Source organism: Heteronotia binoei, chromosome 10 (genome assembly GCF_032191835.1).
Source record: "Heteronotia binoei isolate CCM8104 ecotype False Entrance Well chromosome 10, APGP_CSIRO_Hbin_v1, whole genome shotgun sequence".
NCBI classification, from domain to species: domain Eukaryota; kingdom Metazoa; phylum Chordata; class Lepidosauria; order Squamata; family Gekkonidae; genus Heteronotia; species Heteronotia binoei.
Window position 1 is genome coordinate 88,565,161 of NC_083232.1, and position 20,033 is coordinate 88,585,193.

At 44.9% G+C, this 20,033-nt stretch overlaps 1 protein-coding gene across 1 annotated transcript in view; it reads left to right on the forward strand.

Annotated features, from left to right (window-relative positions):
- Positions 1–20,033, forward strand: part of CNTNAP2 (contactin associated protein 2) — a 1,690,081-nt gene that overhangs the window by 1,374,339 nt on the left and 295,709 nt on the right. Inside the window, exon 15 of the mRNA XM_060247763.1 lies at positions 16,010–16,137. Within this exon, the coding sequence (XP_060103746.1) occupies positions 16,010–16,137 (128 nt within the window). The remainder of the gene's footprint in view (positions 1–16,009; positions 16,138–20,033) is intronic.

Sequence of the window (20,033 nt, forward strand, 5' to 3'; positions counted from 1 at the left end):
CAGCAAAAACTGTTAGAAGCCAGAAGAAGCCTTCCTCTCCTTGACGTCTATGTTCTCCAGAAGACTTACCAAATTTCACAGATCCTCTCAAGATTTCTTGCGGTAGAATGACTGACAAGGAAAATGGTTTGGTTGACAAAAACTGGCTTTCTGCTATCCTGCTTTCCAAACACATACCCAGGGCTTTTTTTGTAGCGGGAACTCCTTTGCATACTAGGCCACATCTCCTGATGTAGCCAATCCTCCAAGGGCTTACAGGGCTCTTAGTACAGAGGCTGCTGTAAGCTCCAGGAGGATTGGCTACATCAGGGGTGTGTGGCCTAATATGCAAAGGAGTCCCTGCTGCAAAAAAAAAAAAAAAAAAAACCCTGCATATACCACATTTGAACATTAAATAAACATCTAAGGTTTCAAATTCCTGGTGAGCAGCCCATGGCAGTTTTCTGATTTCCCAGGAAAATTAGTGATGCTATCCATAAAATGCCAGTTTTTTTTTAATTATAAAAGCCTCATAAACAGGCCATAAAGTTTTTAATGAATGAATGGAGCTGCATTTCATTTTCTAACAAGGTCATCTGTCTCCTGGAGAAAACACTACGGCAGCCGCCTAATTGAAATGGAAATAATTCCACAAGACATATGTCTGTGTTTACAAACAGGTCAAAAAGTGACTTGTATCTTTTTCTCCCTGTGCTTTATAGCAGATCTATTTACATAATATTTTTTTAAAAAAAAAAACCCTGAACCCAACCCCACATCTGTTAATTACCTTTCTGCTATGCCATTGCATTAAATATGTTTACGAGTCTTGGAACATTCAATTGCCAATAATTATTTGTGATGACTGAAGGATAAAATGTTCTAAAGATAGTTATTTAGCTCTCTCTCTCCCCCCCCCCACCAGAATCATCTTTGTCTAACTGAAACATTTCATTTAATGCCAGTCAGAGTCCTCCTTTTGCCCCCAGCAGATGTGCCAAATGTGATGTTTATAGCCCAATTTGCAGCAAACACCTCCAGTCACCCTTTTAAAAGCTATTGCCGTTATAAACAGTATCTTCTAAAAGCTTTTCATTGCTCGGAAACTTGAAATGACTCTTTTTCTTCCTGCCAATTACAAAACAATTAACAACTTCAGCCAGTTGGACAGTTTGGCACTGTAAGGTGGAACTACCGCATTATGTGAGAGACGGGGACCACTGCTGAAAATGCCGATTATGTCATGTTGAGTTCTTCCAGGTTCATTCAAGGTCATGAAGCAACTAACCGGAAGAAGATATTGGATTTATATCCCACCCTATACTCTGAATCTCAGAGTCTCAGAGCAGTCACAATCTCCTTTATCTTCCCCCCTCCACACAACAGACATACCTTGTGAGGTTGAAGAAGATATTGAATTTATATCCCACCCTATACTCTGAATCTCAGAGTCTCAGAGCAGTCACAATCTCCTTTACCTCCCCCCCTCCACACAACAGCCACCTTGTGAGGTAGAAGAAGATATTGGATTTATATCCCACCCTATACTCTGAATCTCAGAGTCTCAGAGCAGTCACAATCTCTTTTACCTTCCCCCCTCCACACAACAGCCACCTTGTGAGGTAGAAGAAGATATTGGATTTATATCCCACCCTATACTCTGAATCTCAGAGTCTCAGAGCAGTCACAATCTCCTTTACCTTCCCCCCTCCACACAACAGACACACCTTGTGAGGTAGAAGAAGATATTGGATTTATATCCCACCCTGTACTCTGAATCTCAGAGTCTCAGAGCAGTCACAATCTCCTTTACCTTCCCCCCTCCACACAACAGCCACCTTGTGAGGTAGAAGAAATTAGATTTATATCCCACCCTATACTCTGAATCTCAGAGTCTCAGAGCAGTCACAATCTCCTTTACCTTCCCCCCTCCACACAACAGACACACCTTGTGAGGTAGAAGAAGATATTGGATTTATATCCCACCCTATACTCTGAATCTCAGAGTCTCAGAGTGGTCACAATCTCTTTTACCTCCCCCCCCTCCACACAACAGAAACACCTTGTGAGGTAGAAAAAGATATTGGATTTATATCCCGCCCTCTACTCTGAATCTCAGAGCGGCTCACAATCTCCTTTACCTCCCCCTCCCACACACAACAGACACCTTGTGAGGTAGAAGAAGATATTGGATTTATATCCTGCCCTATACTCTGAATCTCAAAGTCTCAGAGCAGTCACAATCTCCTTTACCTTCCCCCACTCCCACAACAGACACCCTGTGAGGTAGGTGAGGCTGAGAGAGCTATTACAGCAGCTGCCCTTTCAAGGACAACCTCTGCGATAGCTATGGCTGACCCAAGGGCATTCCAGCAGGTGCAAGTGGAGGAGTGGGGAATCGAACCCGGTTATCCCAGATAAGAGTCTGCGCACTTTACCACTACACCGAACTGGCTTTCACCAGAGAAGGAAGTTGCTGTTATCATGGGGAGCAAAGTGAGCCCTAAAAGTATCTTTGAAGGCAAAGGAAGATGGAGGAAGAGAAGGTCAGGAAAGCTCCTGCTGTGCTGGCCTTCCTCAAACTATGCAAAATTGGGCTATTCCTGCATAGGGCTTTTCTGCATAGGTAAATAAGGCTGCAGTGCACAAAATGGTTTTGCAGACTTACTTGGATCAATGATTAGGGACTGTGGTCTATACTGCTGTAATGCATTGATTATGGAATGCCTTGTTTTGTGCGATTGTGTTCTCTGACTGGCAGAGGCACTCCAGGGTCACACACACAAAGCAAGCGCTCTCTCACTCACACAGCCCCTCCTCAAAACTATGCTTCACATCACATTAAAAATTCAGGTGTAAGGATAAGACAGGAAAAATTACAAACCCATTAGTGAAATTTCAGTTTCATGAAATTTGTTAGGCTAAATTTTTGTTGTGGTGGAAGCAGTGAAACAGAAAGTTGCCATGTTCATTGTCATGGCTTCGGCTTCGGTGCAGTCCCACATTTGGACTGTGTGTGCATGGGCCAGCAGCAGAAAAGATTTCCAAAGCTTTCTAGTGGCCTAGAAGACCCCCTCCACCCTTTGGCACTTTCCCTCCAAAACGGTCACTACTCCCTCAGTTCTTCCCCCCCCCCCCCCATTGCTACAAAGAGAGAGACTTTCCATTATTGTTCCAGTTTTTTCCCCTCACTTAATCTTTGAGGCTGAGGAAACTTCTTTCTCTCAAAAGTTTTCTTATCACAAATAAAGCAGTGTCCTATTCAAGTGTAGGAGTCTGTACATCTGGGGGTGGAGGAAACGAATGGAAGAATTTGTTTTGGTTCCATTAGTATAGTTTCTTGGAATTGTTAACAATAACTGCAAAATAGTAAAGAGTCCAGTACCACCTTGAAGATTAAGAAATTTTATTGTAGCATAAGCTTTCAAGAAACACAGCTCTTATACTTGAACATACATATATGAACACATGAAGCTGCCTTATAGTGAATCAGACCCTCGGTCTATCAAAGTCAGTATTGTCTACTCAGACTGGCAGTGGCTCTCCAGGGTCTCAAGCTGAGGTTTTTCATGCCTAGGCTGGACCCTTTTTAGTTGGATATCCCAGAGATTGAACCTGCGACCTTCTGCTTACCAAGTAGATGCTCTAACACTGAGCCACCATCCCTCCCCAAAGGTAAAGGTAGTCCCCTGTGCGAGCACCAGTCATTTCCGACTCTGGGATGACATCGCATCATGATGTTTTCATGGCAGACTTTTTACGGGGTGGTTTGCCATTGCCTTCCCCAGTCAGCTACACTTTCTCCCCAGCAAGCTGGGTACTCACTTTACTGACCTTGGAAGGATGGCACGCTGAGTCAGCCTTGAGCCAACTACCTGAACCTGGTTTCCACTGGGATCGAACTCAGGTTGTGAGCAGAGAGCTTGGACTGCAGTACTGCAGCTTTATCACTCCGTGCCATGGGGCCCTGCGGCACAGAATGTATATTGAATATATGAAGAACATATGAATCTGCTTTATACTGAATCAGATCCTTGGTCCATCAAAGTCAGTATTGTCTATTCAAGCTGGCAGCGACTCTCCAGGGTCTCAAGCTGAAGTTTTTCACACCAATATGTTTGGACCCTTTTTAGTTGTAGATGCCGGGGATTGAATCTGGGACCTTCTGCTTATGAAGCAGATGCTCTACCACTGAGCCACTGTCTCTCCCTTTATTTCTCATTTATCAGTGGCTTATCTGTACATTTTTGCATAGAAAACTAACTTGCATACAAGGATTTTATTGGCTGTTATAATGTGTCAACACTTTCTTTCAGAGGGATCTCGCAGCTCTTTGTAAACCTTACGATAAAGTAGAAATCTGAAAATTATTCAGAGATGTTATCTATCTCATTATAATTACAGGATTATTTGTCTCCCTTTTGGTGATTAATGGGAATATAACACACTGCGAATATAATCCTTTTTACAGTTGGAGCAATTTCCTTTGGGAGAGAAGGATGACCGAGGCAATTTTTTGAAATCAAAATTTACAAAAATATTTAAATAGCAGCTGTATTATTAAGTACTGAATATTCCAACAGTGATTATTTCTGAATATCTACAATGAAGTCAGAAGGCTGAACAAGTTGTGTAATTAACTCACTCTCCTTTGTGGAACGTTAATGCTCATAAACGCCATAGAATTCCAATGAGATCTCCCATGATTGAAAGCCCATCAACAGAAGTTTCTTCTTGCAGAAGAGGCTCATTGATTGCCCGCTGTTCTTTGGGTGTTTTAGAAGCCTTGATACTTAGACGAGGACAGCTATCAGGGGTGACAGAAGCTCTGCTCTAAATTCTTCTTACACCAGTTCTTTATGTACTTGTTGGGAGAGAAAGGCTACCCAACAGCTATCATGAAACACCTGCCAATTGGTCTCAGAATTCATTTCAAGTTGCTGGTTATGATATTTAAAGCCCTGGACTTGCCCAACTCTTTAAATAGCATAACTAGCAACTTGAAATGAATTCTGAAACCAATTGGCATTCGGGATACCGTCTCAAAAATGACAGAATGATCTCGGTCCGTATCCAAGGCAAGCCATTCAATATCACAGTAATCCAAGTCTATGCCCCAACCACTGATGCAGAAGAGGCTGAAGTGGACCAGTTCTATGAAGATCTACAACACCTTCTAGAATTAACACCATAAGGGACTGGAATGCCAAAGTAGAAAGTCAAAAAGTAACTGGAACAACTGACAAGTTTGGCCTTGGAGAACAAAATGAAGCCGGGCAAAGGCTAATAGAGTTTTGTCAAGAGAACAAGCTGGTCATAGCGAACACCCTCCTCCAACAACCTAAAAGGCGACTCTACACGTGGACATCACCCGATGGGCAACACAGAAATCAGATTGTTTATATACTCTGCAGTCAAAGATGGAGAAGCTCCTTACAGTCAGCAAAAACAGGACCTGGAGCTGACTGCGGCTCAGATCATGAGCTACTCATCGCAAAATTCAGGCTTAAACTGAAGAAAACTGGGGAAGCCATTAGGCCATTCAGGTTTGACCTTGATCACATCCCTTGTGAATATACAGTGGAGGTGAAGAATAGGTTTAAGGAACTAGAGTTTATTTATTTTATTTATTTATTTATTTGATGGACTTATATCCCGCCCTTCTCACCGAAGTGTCTCAGGGCGGCTCACAACACAATGATTCATACAGTTCCATTTAAAACATTTACAGATACAATAAAAGCATAGTTAATAAAACAAGATAAAATAAAGCCAGCGGTCTATAAGAGCATTTTGTTCCATCCAAAGATGTTCCATCCAAAGTATCAGTTAGGTGTTATAGGCCTGCCGGAAGAGGGCTGTCTTGCAGGCCCTGCGGAACTGCCCTAGGTCCCGCAGGGCCCGCACCTCCTCCGGCAGCTGGTTCCACCAGTAAGGTGCCGCTGTTGAGAAGGCCCGATCCCTGGTGGATTTTAGGCGGACCTCCTTTGGCCCAGGGACTACCAGCAGATTTTGTGAGCCGGAACGTAGTACTCTCTGGGGAACGTGTGGGGAGAGACGGTCCCTAAGGTAGGCAGGTCCTAGGCCATACAGGGCTTTAAAGGTAATGACCAACACTTTGTACTGGACTCGGAATGTTACTGGCAGCCAGTGCAGATCCCGGAGCCCCGGCCGAATGTGCTCCCATCTTGGGAGCCCTAATAGCAGCCGGGCAGCAGCGTTCTGCACCAACTGCAGCTTCCGGGTCCGGCACAAGGGTAGCCCCATGTAGAGGGCATTACAGTAGTCCAGCCTCGAGGTGACCGTAGCATGAATCACTGTTGCTAGGTCGTCGCGCTCCAGGAAGGGGGCCAACTGTCTCGCCCGCCTAAGGTGAAAAAAAGCGGACTTGGCAGTGGCTGCTATCTGAGCCTCCATCGTCAGAGAAGGCTCCAACAGCACCCCCAGGCTCTTGATACTACCAGAAGGCTCCAACTGTTCAAACTACCAGAAGGCTCCAACAGCACCCCCAGTTGATAGACAGAGTGCCTAAAGAACTATGGATGGAGGTTCATGACATTGTACAGAAGGCAGCAATCAGCACCTTCCCAAAGAAAAAGAAATGCAAGAAAGCAAAGTGGCTGAAACATTTCATTTAATGCTTTACAAATAGCTGAGGAAAAAAGGACAGCGAAAGGCAAAGGTGAAAAGGAAAGATTTACCCAACTGAATGCAGATTTCCAGAGAACAGCAAGGAGAGATAAGAAGGTCTTTCTGAAGGAACAATGCAAAGCAATAGAGGAAAATAATAGATGGGAAGGACAAGAGATTTATTCAAGAAAATTGGAGAAATCAAGGGAATGTTTCGTGCAAAGATGGCCATGATAAAGGACAAAAACGCTAGGGACCTAACAGAAGCAGAAGAGATCAGGAAGAGGTGGCAAGAATACACAGAAGAATTATACAAGAAGGATCTCAATGTCCCAGACAACCATGACAGTGAAATTGATGACCTTGAGCCAGACATCCTGGAGAGTGAAGTCAAATGAGCTTTAGAAAGCATTACTAACAAAAAAGCGAGCTGAGATGATGGTATCCCAGTTGAGCTATTCAAAGTCCTAAAAGATGATGCTATTAAAGTGATGCAGACATTATGTCAACAAATTTGGAAAACACAACAGTGGCCACAGGATTGGAAAAGATCGGTTTATATTCCAATCCCAAAGAAGGGTAATGGCAAGGAATGTTCAAACTATCGCACCATTGCACCCATTTCACATGCCAGCAAGGTCATGTTAAAGATCCTACAAACTTGGCTTCAGCAGTATGTACAGGAACTACCAGAAGTTCAAGCTGGGTTTTGGAGAGGTAGAGGAACTTAAGATCAAATTGCCAACATTCAGTGGATTATGGAGAAAGCACGGGAGTATCAGAAATATTTCTGCTTCATTGACTATGCTAAAGCCTTTGATTGTGTGGATCACAACAAACTGTGGCAAGTTCTTAAAGAGATGGTACCAGACCACCTCGCATGTCTCCTGAGAAACCTGTATAAGGGTCAAGAAGCAACTGTCAGAACGGGATATGGAACAACTGATTGGTTTAGAATAGGAAAAGGAGTTCGACAAGGATGTATATTGTCACCCTGCTTATTTAATTTATATGCAGAGTACATCATGCGGAATGCTGGCCTAGATGAAGCAGAAGCCAGAATTAAGATTGCCGGGGGAAACATCAACAACCTCAGATATGCAGATGACACTACTCTAATGGCAGAAAGTGAGGAGGACCTAAAGAACCTCTTGTTGAGGGTGAAAGAGGAGAGCACAAAAGTAGGCTTGAAACTCAACATAAAAAACTAAGATCATGTCATGGGTGCTGGGGACCCTGCAGAGGAAGATGAGTCCGCCGAGGAAACTGTACCCCTGCCACCTGCACCAGTACCCCTGCCTCCTGCTGAAGAAGATCCCAGCCCCCCTGCCTCGCCCTCTCGGGTGGCTCATGTGCGTGACCACCTCCGTCAGGACCTCAGGGATCGGAGGAGGGCGGCACACTCACAAGCAAGACGCTCCCTGAGTCCTGAGTTTTGAGAGGATTCTGGCCCTCCTAAGAGCAAGGATGCTTGAGTTGTAACAGGATCCTGGCTGCCTCCCAGAGCCAGCAATTAGCCCAAATGGGCAACAGCCAGCAGAGGGCTATATAGCTGTGGGCTTTGGGAGGAGGCTTTGTGGAAGCAACTAGTCATCTACCTGACGTCCTAGCATCCACTTCGGCTTCTGACTTTGGACCTCCTGACCTTGGCTTGACTTCTGGACCCCCTGACTACGGCTTCTGAACCTCTGACCTACGATACCTGGACGACAATTTGGCTTTGGCACCTTGGACACTCTTGCTCACCGGTTACAGACCTTGGACTGCCCCTGGACTTCGCCTGGCCTGGCCCCAGCTCGTGACAGATCATAGCATCTTGCCCCATCACACCTTGGCAAATAGAAGGGGAAGACATGGAAGTAGTGACAGACTTCACATTTCTGGGATCCAAGATCACTGCAGATGGTGACTGTAGCCATGAAATTAAAAGACGTTTGCTCCTTGGGAGGACAGCTATGGCGAACCTGGGCAGTATAATAAAAAGTAGAGACATCACCCTGCCAACAAAAGTCCGTATAGTCAAAGCGATGGTATTCCCAGTAGTAATGTATGGCTGTGAGAGCTGGACCATAAGGAAGGCTGATTGCAGAAGAATAGATGCTTTTGAGATGTGGTGTTGGAGAAGACTCTTGAGAGTCCCTTGGACTGCAAGAAGATCAAATCAGTCCTAAGGGAAATCAACCCAGACTGTTCCGTGGAAGGTCAGACGCTGAAGCCGAAGCTCAAATACATTGACCACCAAATGAGAAGGGAGCATTCCCTGAAGAAGATCCTGATGCTAGGAAAGACAGAAGGCAAAAGAAGAAGGGGACGGCAAAAGAGGAGATGAATGGACAGTGTTACTGATGTAACAAACATGAATTTGAGCAGACTTCGGAGGATGGTGGAAGACAAGAGGGCCTTGCGTGACTTTGTCCATGGGGTCACAAAGAGTCGGACTCGACTGTGGGACTGAACAACAACAAACTTGCCCGACTAAAAGGTCATCTCTTTGTGCATGTTTCTGTCTTCCAGCTGCCACCTTCCAGTTGTTCCACTGATTAGGGTACCCTGTCTGCCATGAATGAGAGCCTGTGCCTTTTTTGTTGTAGCTCCTACCCTACGGAACAGGATACCTGGGGAGATGCTATCCCTAGAGTTCTTTAGGACAGTGGTCCCCAGCCTTTTTGGCACCAGGGACCGGTTTTGTGGAAGACAATTTTTCCATGGATCGGGTGGGTGGGGGGGAGCAATGGTTTTGGGATGATACAATTGTGCACTTTATTTCTATTAGTGTGGTGTAATGGTTAAGTGTGAGGACTTTTATGTGGGAGAACCAGGTTTGATTCCCCACTCCTCCACTTGCAGCTGCTGGAACGGCCTTGGGACAGCCAGAGCTCTTGCAGAGTTGTCCTTGAAAAGGACAGCTTTTGTGAGAGCTCTCTCAACCCCATCCACCTCACAGGATATCTGTTGTGGGGGGGAAGGCAAAGAAGATTGTGATCCACTCTGAGACTCTGAAATTCAGAGTGGAGGGCAGGATATAAATCCAAAATCTTTTTCTTACTATTATTATTATTACTACATTGTAATATATAATGAAATAATTATACAACTCATGGCCCGGTTGCTAACAAGCCATGGACTGGTACTAGTCCACAGACCAGGGGTTTGTGACCCCTACTTTAGGAGACGCAGCAATTCTTCTCTGTTTGCTGGGGCTTGGAGTTTCAGCTCCTCCATTTTAGCGGGGGAAGGGGTTTGCAGAGGAAGGGAATAGCAAACCATTTCTGCTTAATCGCTTGCCTTGAAAACCCTATGGGATTAACATGCTTAATCATTTGCCCACTTGGGCTTCTAGTGTCCTGGCCCCACTGATGGCCCTCCTGATGGCACCTGGGTTTTTGGCCACTGTGTGACGCCAAGGGTTGGACTGGATGGGCCATTGGCCTGATCTAACATGGCTTCTCTTATGTTCTTATGTGAAATAAGCTGGCTACAACTTGTTGGCATATTACACACACAAAGCAAGGCATAAATATTTTAATTATATAAAAAAATGTCATTTGTAGTGGTCTCAGAAGTGATGCTGGTCAGGGTGTCCTCCCACTGTTTCAGGCAGAGTAGACGTAAGACTTGCAAGTAACACTCATGCAGACTTCTCTGTGTTAGATGAAACTTTATTCATGATTTGCTATAAGCAATCTAATCCCTTTGGGGCACTTGGCAGTAATGCTAAAGTACCTCAATTCCTCCCCCCTCTCCCCCCACAATTACTATCCCATCTTCTAGTCAGAGTAATAACCATTACTTTCACTTTTATCAAAGCAGAAAACATTTCAAAGAAACAAGATGTTATCACAAAGGACGGGGCTGGATGACAGATTTGGGGGGTGGGGTGGAAACCAACACAAGAATCACACAGGAATGTGATTCATGTTGTCACCGCAGATGGAAATCTTCATCATGCCACTGTGGCCACATAGGAGAAAGTAATTTAAAAATTATGAGGGGACTAAGGTTTTATGATGACAATTCTAATTCAAGAAGCGTTTTAAGGTAGACTCTGAGATGATCTAATTTAGTGCACCTTCCAGTAATGTCAGGGGTGTGTGGCATATGCAAATGAGTTGTGCTAATGAGCTTTGGCAACTCTTTTTCTACTAAATGACCCCTGATATAACCATAAGCGTCATGTATGTTTATTATTAAGGTATCTTTTGTTGTTTTAGCTAAAGTTTATGCTTTAATACTGCTGAGCCAATAATTCTCCAGCTAATTAACCAACAGAGTAGCCCTGAGAGGAGTTACAGCCTTCTAAATCCATTTGAAATTAATGGGTTTAGAAAGATATAAGTCTGTTTTGGATTGTGCTGTAAATCTCTTTTAGGTAATCAACCCGCCATTCGTAGGTTTACACTTAGAATATCTTAGGAACATGCTGGAAAATATTAGAAATTCTGTCTGATTCACACATCCCGGCAATATAGATTGTTTTTTCCAGTGGAGCAAATAGCACCTCTCCAGGACCATTTCAAGTTAGGAATATGGGAGTGGGAAGACTGAAGCTCCTTCCCCGTGTGCACCACAATCAGTGTCAGATTAAACCCTGTGGAGGCAGCCAAAATCTTGGAGGGCCCCTTGCAAATTATCAGAGTTCCCACCCTACCACCCACAGCCCCCGTTGCATCCTACAAGCACCTTCTCGAAAACCCCTTTGACAAAGCTGCAGGAGAGAGGCAAACTTGGTGACAAGGTCAGCAGCAGCCACATCAGGCAAAGAGCATCTCAGTTGCTAGCTGCATGTGCAGGCTGGGAGGGCTGCAAGCAGGGGGCAAACCAGGGGGGAGCCAGCCGGGCCCCTAAAGGTGTGGGGGCCCATAGGCCAGTACCTACTTGACCTAATTGTTAATCCAGCCCTGACCACAATCCTGGACCAAATCAGGCACCACACAGGCAGAAATTGACAACCCACAACTCACATGCTTCCTGGTACAATGCCAATAAGAAGCATACATGGTTGCGCTAGTCACTGGTGTGGTATATGGGAGCGTGTTGCAAAAAAGAGCAGAAGTGAGCCAGGTGCGATATCTGTGCAACACACATCCTTGTGAGCCATTTGTTGCATTTAAAAAGCAGGAAGCATTTCCGAGTCCCTCGCTGGATGGCACAGAGGAAGTGCATTAGGATTGCCAGCTTCCAGGGGGAGATCATATACATCAATCAAAAGATACTGTGACAAATTTACTATGGATAATTCACAAATGAAATAAATTTAATAAAATAGCCACCAAGCAGAAATGAAAAAAAAAAAGTTCATATCAATTCTAGGTGCAGAATACATTCCAAAGTCTTTTAACAAACAGCACTTGCACCGGTAACTTCCACAATGATATCCGATAGTATCAAAATGAAGACATGAAGACGGCCTTGAGCCATTTTGAGCGTTAGCCTAGTAACAGATTTTTGTGGCATTCTAGAGCCCCGGGAAAGAATATTAAGTGTTTGTCTTTTTCAGAGTTGATTTTGAATAATCCCATGCCTGGAGAAAGTACCTCGAAACAGGCAAAGTAAACTTACAGTCCTGTTGCACTTCTATGGGATTCAAGAAATATACATCTTCATATCTCCAGTATCTTTTGATTGGTGTATATTGTTCCTGTGTGACTACTTTCATTCTATGCTAGCTTCCAAGCGAGGCCTGGTGATCTCCTGGAATTACAACTGATCCCCAGGTTACAGAGATCAGTTCCCCAGGAGAAAATGGTAGCTCCAAAGTAGGGGTGGCCAAACATGCTTAACATTAAAGCCACATAGAATAAACATCAGATGTAGGTAGGTAGGAAGGAAGGAAGGAAGGAAGGAAGGAGGAAATAGATGGGGGAGAGAGATGGGCAAAAATAACTTTAAATGCATTTTTCAAGCCACTGCCAAATGTCTTCCCAAGCCATGCAATGGGGAAGTTGGGGCTTTGAGAGCCACACGATATGTGTGAAAGAGCCACACTTGGCTCCTGAGCCGCAGTTTTGCCACCTTTCCTCCAGAGGTTAGACTGTATGGCATTCTACCCCACAGAGCATCTTCCCCTCCCCAAACCCTGCCATTCCAAGGCTCCACTCCCAATCCTCCAGGAATTTACCAACCTGGTTTTGGCAGCCCTAGCAGGCGTCCGCGCAAGTTGCTATTTACAAGTCTGCCTTAAAGCATGGAGGTAGTTGGAGAAAATTGTATTTCAAGAGTAATTGATTGAACTACTAAGGGAAGAGAGAAGGATGCAACTTAGAGCACACAAATCACAACTTTAAAAGCAGCGGGGAGTTAACTGATTTACCGGAAGAACAGACGCAGCGGCATGCAGGATAAAAATGGTTCTTTAAAGGCACCGGGCCTCTTCATAAATTAAAGTTACTCAAGTAACACAGCAGAAAATATGCTAAATGGAAAGTAATAATGTCTGTGTTCTCAAGTGGATTTATAGATCTCTATTCCGGAGTGAGAGATCGCTGGATGCCCTGAGACGGAATGGTCTTTTGCGTATGTGGATGTGTACGCATACACGTAGAAGATAGAAACAGATTTTTGCGACATCCAAATACGAAACTGTCCAATACTGCTATCCACTGTTTTCAGACATTTTTAAAGCACAGCAATTAAACATCTAATTATTCTTTTAATCACAGATGGAAGGCAACCATTCCAATGAGACATTGTTCTAAAACGACAGCGATTTTCTTAAGCACGTTAATTGGACTTCTTCAAAAAGAACAAAGGGAGAGAGAGACTTTTTGTCTTGCATTGCTTCAAAAGGACTTAATAATGAATGGGGCCCAGGAAATTCTATGGTTTATGTAAATCCCTACTGAGCAGCCTTTTATTGCTGTCTGCTAATGACACTGGATCACCGAGGCACGGAAGTTACTGAAAGACTGGCAGGATGCCTGGTCCACTGTAACACGCGACAGTGCCCTAAATTAGACCATTCGGGATATTGTTCTCTGATTTTGAACTGAGATTAATTTTAAGCAGAAAAAGACCTTCCGAAAGGTCTGAAAAATTCTTTTAAAAAAAACTCCCATAGATACTATATTGGGGGGCGCACCCCCACCTGCACATACCGGGAGTACACATGCTTCTGAAACGGATGAACACAATTTCGTCTAAACAGGGAAATGCATTTATTCTCCAGCTTCAGTACATATGAACGTGGGCCATGATAAAATGTACTATTCCATATACTGAAGCTGGAACAATAAGGCTGATTCTGCACTAACGCTGCTCTGCGCCAGGCTTCCGTCTCTCTCGGGAGCAAGCTAGCAATTTCGCACCGGCTGCCCCGCGCTGCTACTTTGCGTGGGGGGAATCCACGATTTGCCACGCCACAGTGCACACCTGAAAAAACAGGTTTACGCTGCAGCGCAGCAAATCGCAGGTTTTCCCTGCACAAAATGGCGGCGCAGAGCAGCTGGTACAAAATCGCTAACTTGCTCCGGAGAGACACGGAAGCCTGGCGTGGAGCAAAGTTAGTGTGGAATCAGTCTAAGTGTGTTTCCCTATTCAGACAAAATGGCAACAATGCATACTGTAGTAGCACTGCTCAAGATAATGGAGCTGAAACACCCCCCCCCCTTAGGGCTGCCAGGTTCCCTTGCCCGTGTAGTGGTGGGATTGGGGGGGGGCCTTCTACAGTCAGTCCACTTCTCTTGGCCGCCAGTTCCACTATAGGATCCACTGTCTTTCCAAGGTGAACACAGCGATAGCCTGAACCCTGCAGAGGCTTTTCTGGGTACCAGAACTGGAAGTCTTCTAACTGGAAGTCCCGCTACAGCCTTTTGGGTGTGGGTGGGGATGTCACGCAACATCTTCAACATGATGACATCACCCAGAAGTGACATCATTGTGTTGGGTCATCACACTGGAACACTCTAGTATCTGGGCAAAACTCTGTGGGTCCCCCCCCCCTCAAAACCATAGAGTTTACCCAAATACCAAATACCCTGTTTAGGGTTTCCCCCCACTGGCCAGCTGTGTGGGGGGGGGAGAGGAGGTCTGTGGCAGAGAGGAGCCCTCAAAACCAGGGGTTCCTCCATTGAGATCTGGCAACCCTAATCCTCCCAAATGTAATGCCTGAAAACCAAAGATATATGTAAAGTCTTATGTTGACTATTGAACCGCCTCCAAACACGCGCACACATATTTTGTGTTGGTGACTTGCATGCTTCAGCACCAACCCTCCTCAACAGAGCTGACTTCCCACCCTCACCCCCCACAGTAAGGCTCCTTACCCTCTTTTCTCGCATTAAGACACAGCTGTGGAAACTGAGCTATGGTTCAGTGGTAGATAGGGTTACCAACCTCCAGGTAGTGAGGTAGTCAAAAGCAAAAGCTACCGTGAAATCCAGCCTCTGTCCAAAAATCATACACAATTAGTCCAAGGTAAAGAAATAATTCATATATTAATTTTACAAGTATAAGACTTTTTGTACAAAATAAGGAACAGTTACACCATGGTCGTTTTCGCACTCACCTTCCGCCGGCGCGACCCCCCTCTTCACCGCACAGGATCTGCACGGATTTCGCACTAAACGCTGCGGAGCAGCCAGAAAAGCCGGAAGCTCCCGTCGCAAAAGCCGCGCAAACGCCAAACTGCTTTTTGGCGGTTTCAGTTTGAGCGGCTTTTGCGCCGGGAGCTTCCGGCTTTTCTGGCTGCTCCGCAGCGTTTAGTGCGAAATCCGCGCAGATCCTGCGCGGTGAAGAGGGGGGTCGCGCCGGCGGAAGGTGAGTGCAAAAACGACCCATGAGATCATGAGATCTTCATGAGAAATGAGTGACACACAAGACTGGAGAGCCACTAGAAAGCTTAGTTGGAGTGTACAAGTCTTTCTGGGTAAACAACCATCTTTTGAGAATGCGCTGGCTTGGATTTCCTGTATTGCCCAGAACTGCCCTAGAAGACTCCTTCCAACTCTATGGTTGGTGAGATGCTCTTTCTTAATTCTCCCCTTCAAACCCTCTAAGAGTTGTCATAGATTTATAAGATACTCAAAATGAGGGCTTTTTTTTTTAACGGGAACTTCTTTGCATATTAGGCCACACACCTTTGATGGAGCTAATCCTCCTGGAGTTTACAGCAGGCCATGTACTAAGAGCCCTGTAAGCTCTTGAAGAATTGGCTACATCAGGGGTGTGTGGCCTAATATGCAAAGGAGTTCCTGCTACAAAAAAAAAAGCCATGTTCAAAACAAGGCAAGGAGTTTAATTCAGCAACCTCTTTAAGTTGATTGATTGTGCCTTGCTTGAGTTTCAGGGGAGACTAAAGAATAAAATGGTGCAATAGAACTTTCTTATCATGTTCTTCAGCACATAGGGATCTCCACAGACAACTCTTACTAAAAAGTTCATGCTCTGTCATTTTCCTTTTCAGGAGAAAAGATACTGGGTTCCTGTCTTACAAAGACCATCTGCCCGTCAGCCAAGTTATAGTTGGAGACATTGATCGGCCTGGCTCGGAAGCAAAGCTCACTGTGGGCTCCCTGCGATGCCACGGAGACCGTAAGTCCATGTTACATGCTCTATCTAAGGTTCATTCTGCATACACAGCTTACTTCTGATTTTCACTGAAATCGAGCCATTTGGAGTTTACTTTGAATGCTGTGCCTGCATTCTACATCTTTCTCTCTCTCTCTCTGATTTCTATTGAGAATTGTGGTGTATATATTCTACATATCAATGAGAAAACCTGGGTAGTGTTCTGGTATTGGTTTCTCCTGATCGGTTAGTTTCACATGCCTTTTGAAATAGAAGATTCTCCCAGCTAAATTTACTGTGGAATCGCCATTACTGTCCCCCCCCCCCATCAGTAGTCAAGGAGTTTGCTGGAGAAAAAAAAACCACAGTGGTAGACACTGCTTTAAGAATTTAGGGAGGGGGGGGAGGTAGAGACTTTCAGTGCTTTGCAACCTGAGTTGCCTCCATTGTTATTTAGAACTCAGATGACAAAAAGCAAAGAGATTATTCTCACATTTGAAATGTCTGTAGTCAGGGTCAATTTAAAAGGAAACTTTTTTTTTTTCACAAATACAAAATTGCCCCAAAGAATCACTAGCTCAGCATCTTAACCAACCAAGCAAATGTCTCCTACTTCAAAAAACATGCATAGTGTGAAACTGACCAATAAGAACAGACCAATTAGCCTGCCAGGGGAGGGGAGGGGGAAAGTCCGAGGAAATGTTTCTACTTTTAAAGGCTTGGGAGTGAATTAAGAGGAGGGAGGGAAATACTGCTCTGAAAAACCACTCTTGGAAACTATGGAGATACAGCAGAGTGACAGCAGAATGCTGGGGAAAGGATGTGGGAGGAATTTCAAAATCTGATAGGAGAGTGGGGTGAGTGTGTGAGTGAATATGGAAGCAGGTTTTTGAAGGAACAGAGGTGGGAGGCGAGAGCCATAGTAAATTCAAAAGCAGAAACGGCCTAAAAGATGGTCTCATTGGTATCAATTGCACCAAGGTAAATAGATTCAGATGGGTAGCCATGTGAGTCTGAAGCAGCAGAACAGTTTGTGTCCAGTAGCACCTGTAAGACCCACAAAATTTAATCCTGGGGGTAAGCTTTCCTGTGTATCTGCATGCACAGGAAAGCTTATACTCAGAATTAAGCTTTATTTGTCTTAAAGGTGCCACTGGTAGGGTTGCCAATCCCCAGGTGGGGGCAGGGGATCCTCCGGTTTGGAGACCCTTTCCCCACTTCAGGGTCATCAGAAAGCATGGGAGGGGGAAGGGAAACATCTGCTGGACACTCCATGATTCCCTATGGAGACTTATTCCCATAGGAAATAATGGAGAATGAACCGCGGGTATCTGGGGCTCTGGGGGGAAGGCTTATTTTTCCGGTAGAGGCACCCAATTTTCAGTATAGCTTTCAGTGCCTCTCCCCAAAATGCCCCCCAAGTTTCAAAAAGATTGGATTGGGGGTCCAATTCTGTAAGCCCCAAAAGAAGATACCCCTATCCTTTGTTATTTCCTATGGAAGGAAAGCATTTTAAAAGGTGTGTGTCCCCTTTAAAAGTGATGGCCAGAATTCCCTTTGGAGTTCAGTTATGCTTGTCACACCCTTGCTCCTGACTCCACCCCCAAAGTCCCCAGATATTTCTTGAACTGGATTTGGCAACCCTAGCCACTGGACTTGAACTTTGTTCTAGCCAGGGGGGGGCGGGGTTTGTAGCAGGAACTCCTTTGCATATTAGGCCACACACCCCTGATGTAGCCAATCCTCCAAGAGCTTACAAGGCTCTTAGTACAGGGTGTACTGTAAGCTCCAGGGGGATTGGCTATATCAGTGGGTGTGGCCTAATATGCAAAGGAGTTCCTACGACAAAAAAAAGACCTGGTTCTATCAAGGTAAATAGTTCACTTTGGCAAGTTCACTGAAAACTGGAAAGTGGCCATAACTTGATTAGTGCTTGGAAGACATGGCTGCCTGATGCCCACCCAAAGCATATAAAGAGAAATTACCATATAACCACCCATGAAAAGGCTTGGTTTTGTATCTTGGTTTTGCATCTTTCTTGCGGGGTAAATGAGGCAAGTTTGACTATCCCACTAAGCTTATGATGATATAAACAGTAATACAAACAGCGGCGGAGCAGCACTCAACATCTGTGAAGCTGCTGAACGCCGCTGTTAATGCCATTAGCATTACTATTTATATTGCAATAAAGTAACTTTATAGAGATATAAATAGCCACATAATGGCTAAATGCATCATTGGAAACTCGGCTTACGGCTGCATAAAATCTGACGTCACAGCTGTTAACATAGGTGGGTGTTGGTGTGGAAACTGAGGATGCGTCTTTCATTGCTGTCTGGGCTCGAATGCTGAAGAAGGAAGTACAGAGCTTCCCGGTTGATCCGTACTGGGAGCAAGACCAGATTCTGAAAGGTGGAAGCTCTTGTTAAGTCTGGTCCCATCAAGTGCTTTGTCCGAGTGAAGAGCGAGGAAAGTTTGTACTTTCTGTGCAAACCTGAAAGTGCTGGGTTCAGATCCTGCAGTTTTCACTTCAGGTTTTGGGAGTCTGTTGTCTGTAGATTCATTTCAGAGCCCTGGTCTTGATTTTGCATGAAACTGAAGTTCCAAGCAGTCCCTAGATTCAGTGCGCATGCTCAGAGGCATCGAGGGCTTCTGTTCTTGTAATAGTAGTAAAGCAGCAAGAGTCCAGTAACACATGAAAGCAACCCCGGATTAACCATTAAGCAAAATAAACTGGATTAACCATTAAGCAAAAGAAACTGAAACCAATTTCGCACTAGGCTTGTACCGATCTCAGAGCCCTTTCCCCTGTGGCGTTTCTGTTAGATTTTGTACAAGCTGCCGCGAAGCTGCCACTTGTCTAGCCTCTTTCCCACGGCAAGCAAGATCCTCTGAAAACCAGTTTCTATTTGCCATGGGAAAGAGGCAGGGCAAGTTGCAGCCCCTCAGAAACTTGTGCAAAATCAGACTGAATCACTGGGTGAGGGCTCTCCTTCCTTGGAGATTGTTAAACCAAGGCTAGATGGCCATCTGACTGCGATGAAGATCCTGTGAATTTGGGGTAGATAATTTGTGGGTTTCCTGCATTGTGCAGGGGGTTGGACTAGATGACCCTGGAGGTCCCTTCCAACTCTATGATTCTATGAGACCAGAACAAGCCTAGTGAGAAATCGGTCTGGATTAACCATTAAACAAAATAAGGACACCAAGGGAAGGGGAATACCGCAAGGTTTTTGGTTTTGTTCTTGTTTTGCTTATATTGCTTACTGCTATTTAGTGTTAAATAAGGAAAAGTTTGAAGACGTTTATATTTAACATAGTTGTGGTGTCTGGCCTGGGGGATGGCTTGAAAGAAAACTGAATTTTTAATCTCTTCCAGGGGTGGAATTCTAGCAGGAGCTCCTTTGCATATTAGGCCACACACCCCTGATGTAGCCAGTCGTCCAAGAGCTGACAAAAAAGAGCCTTGCGAGCTCTTGGAGGGTTGGCTGCATCAAGGGGGTGTGGCCTAATATGCAAAGGAGCTCCTGCTAGAATTCCGCCCTGTATCTCTTCTTTTACCTTCAGCACTTATTGAGCCTTAATGTCTTGTCAGTTAAGCAGCAGATGGGCTGAGGGGCACCATTGTTGGGCTGTGATTAGGGAATCAGTTGGCTTTAATCCAGCCTTGCCTGGAAGATTAACAAAATTTGTGGCAAGGTATAAGCTTTCATGAGTCACTGCTTACTTCTTCAAATAACAAAAGGAGTCTCTGAAGAAGTGAGCTGTGACTCTTGAAAGCTCATCCCCTGCCCCCAATTTCAATAGTCTTTAAGGCGCTACTGGACTCTTGTTCTTTTTCTACTGCTGCAGTCTGACTAACACAGCTACCCATCTTTTCCTGCTCTTGCTGCAAATTGTGCCTTTCTCTAACATTGCTG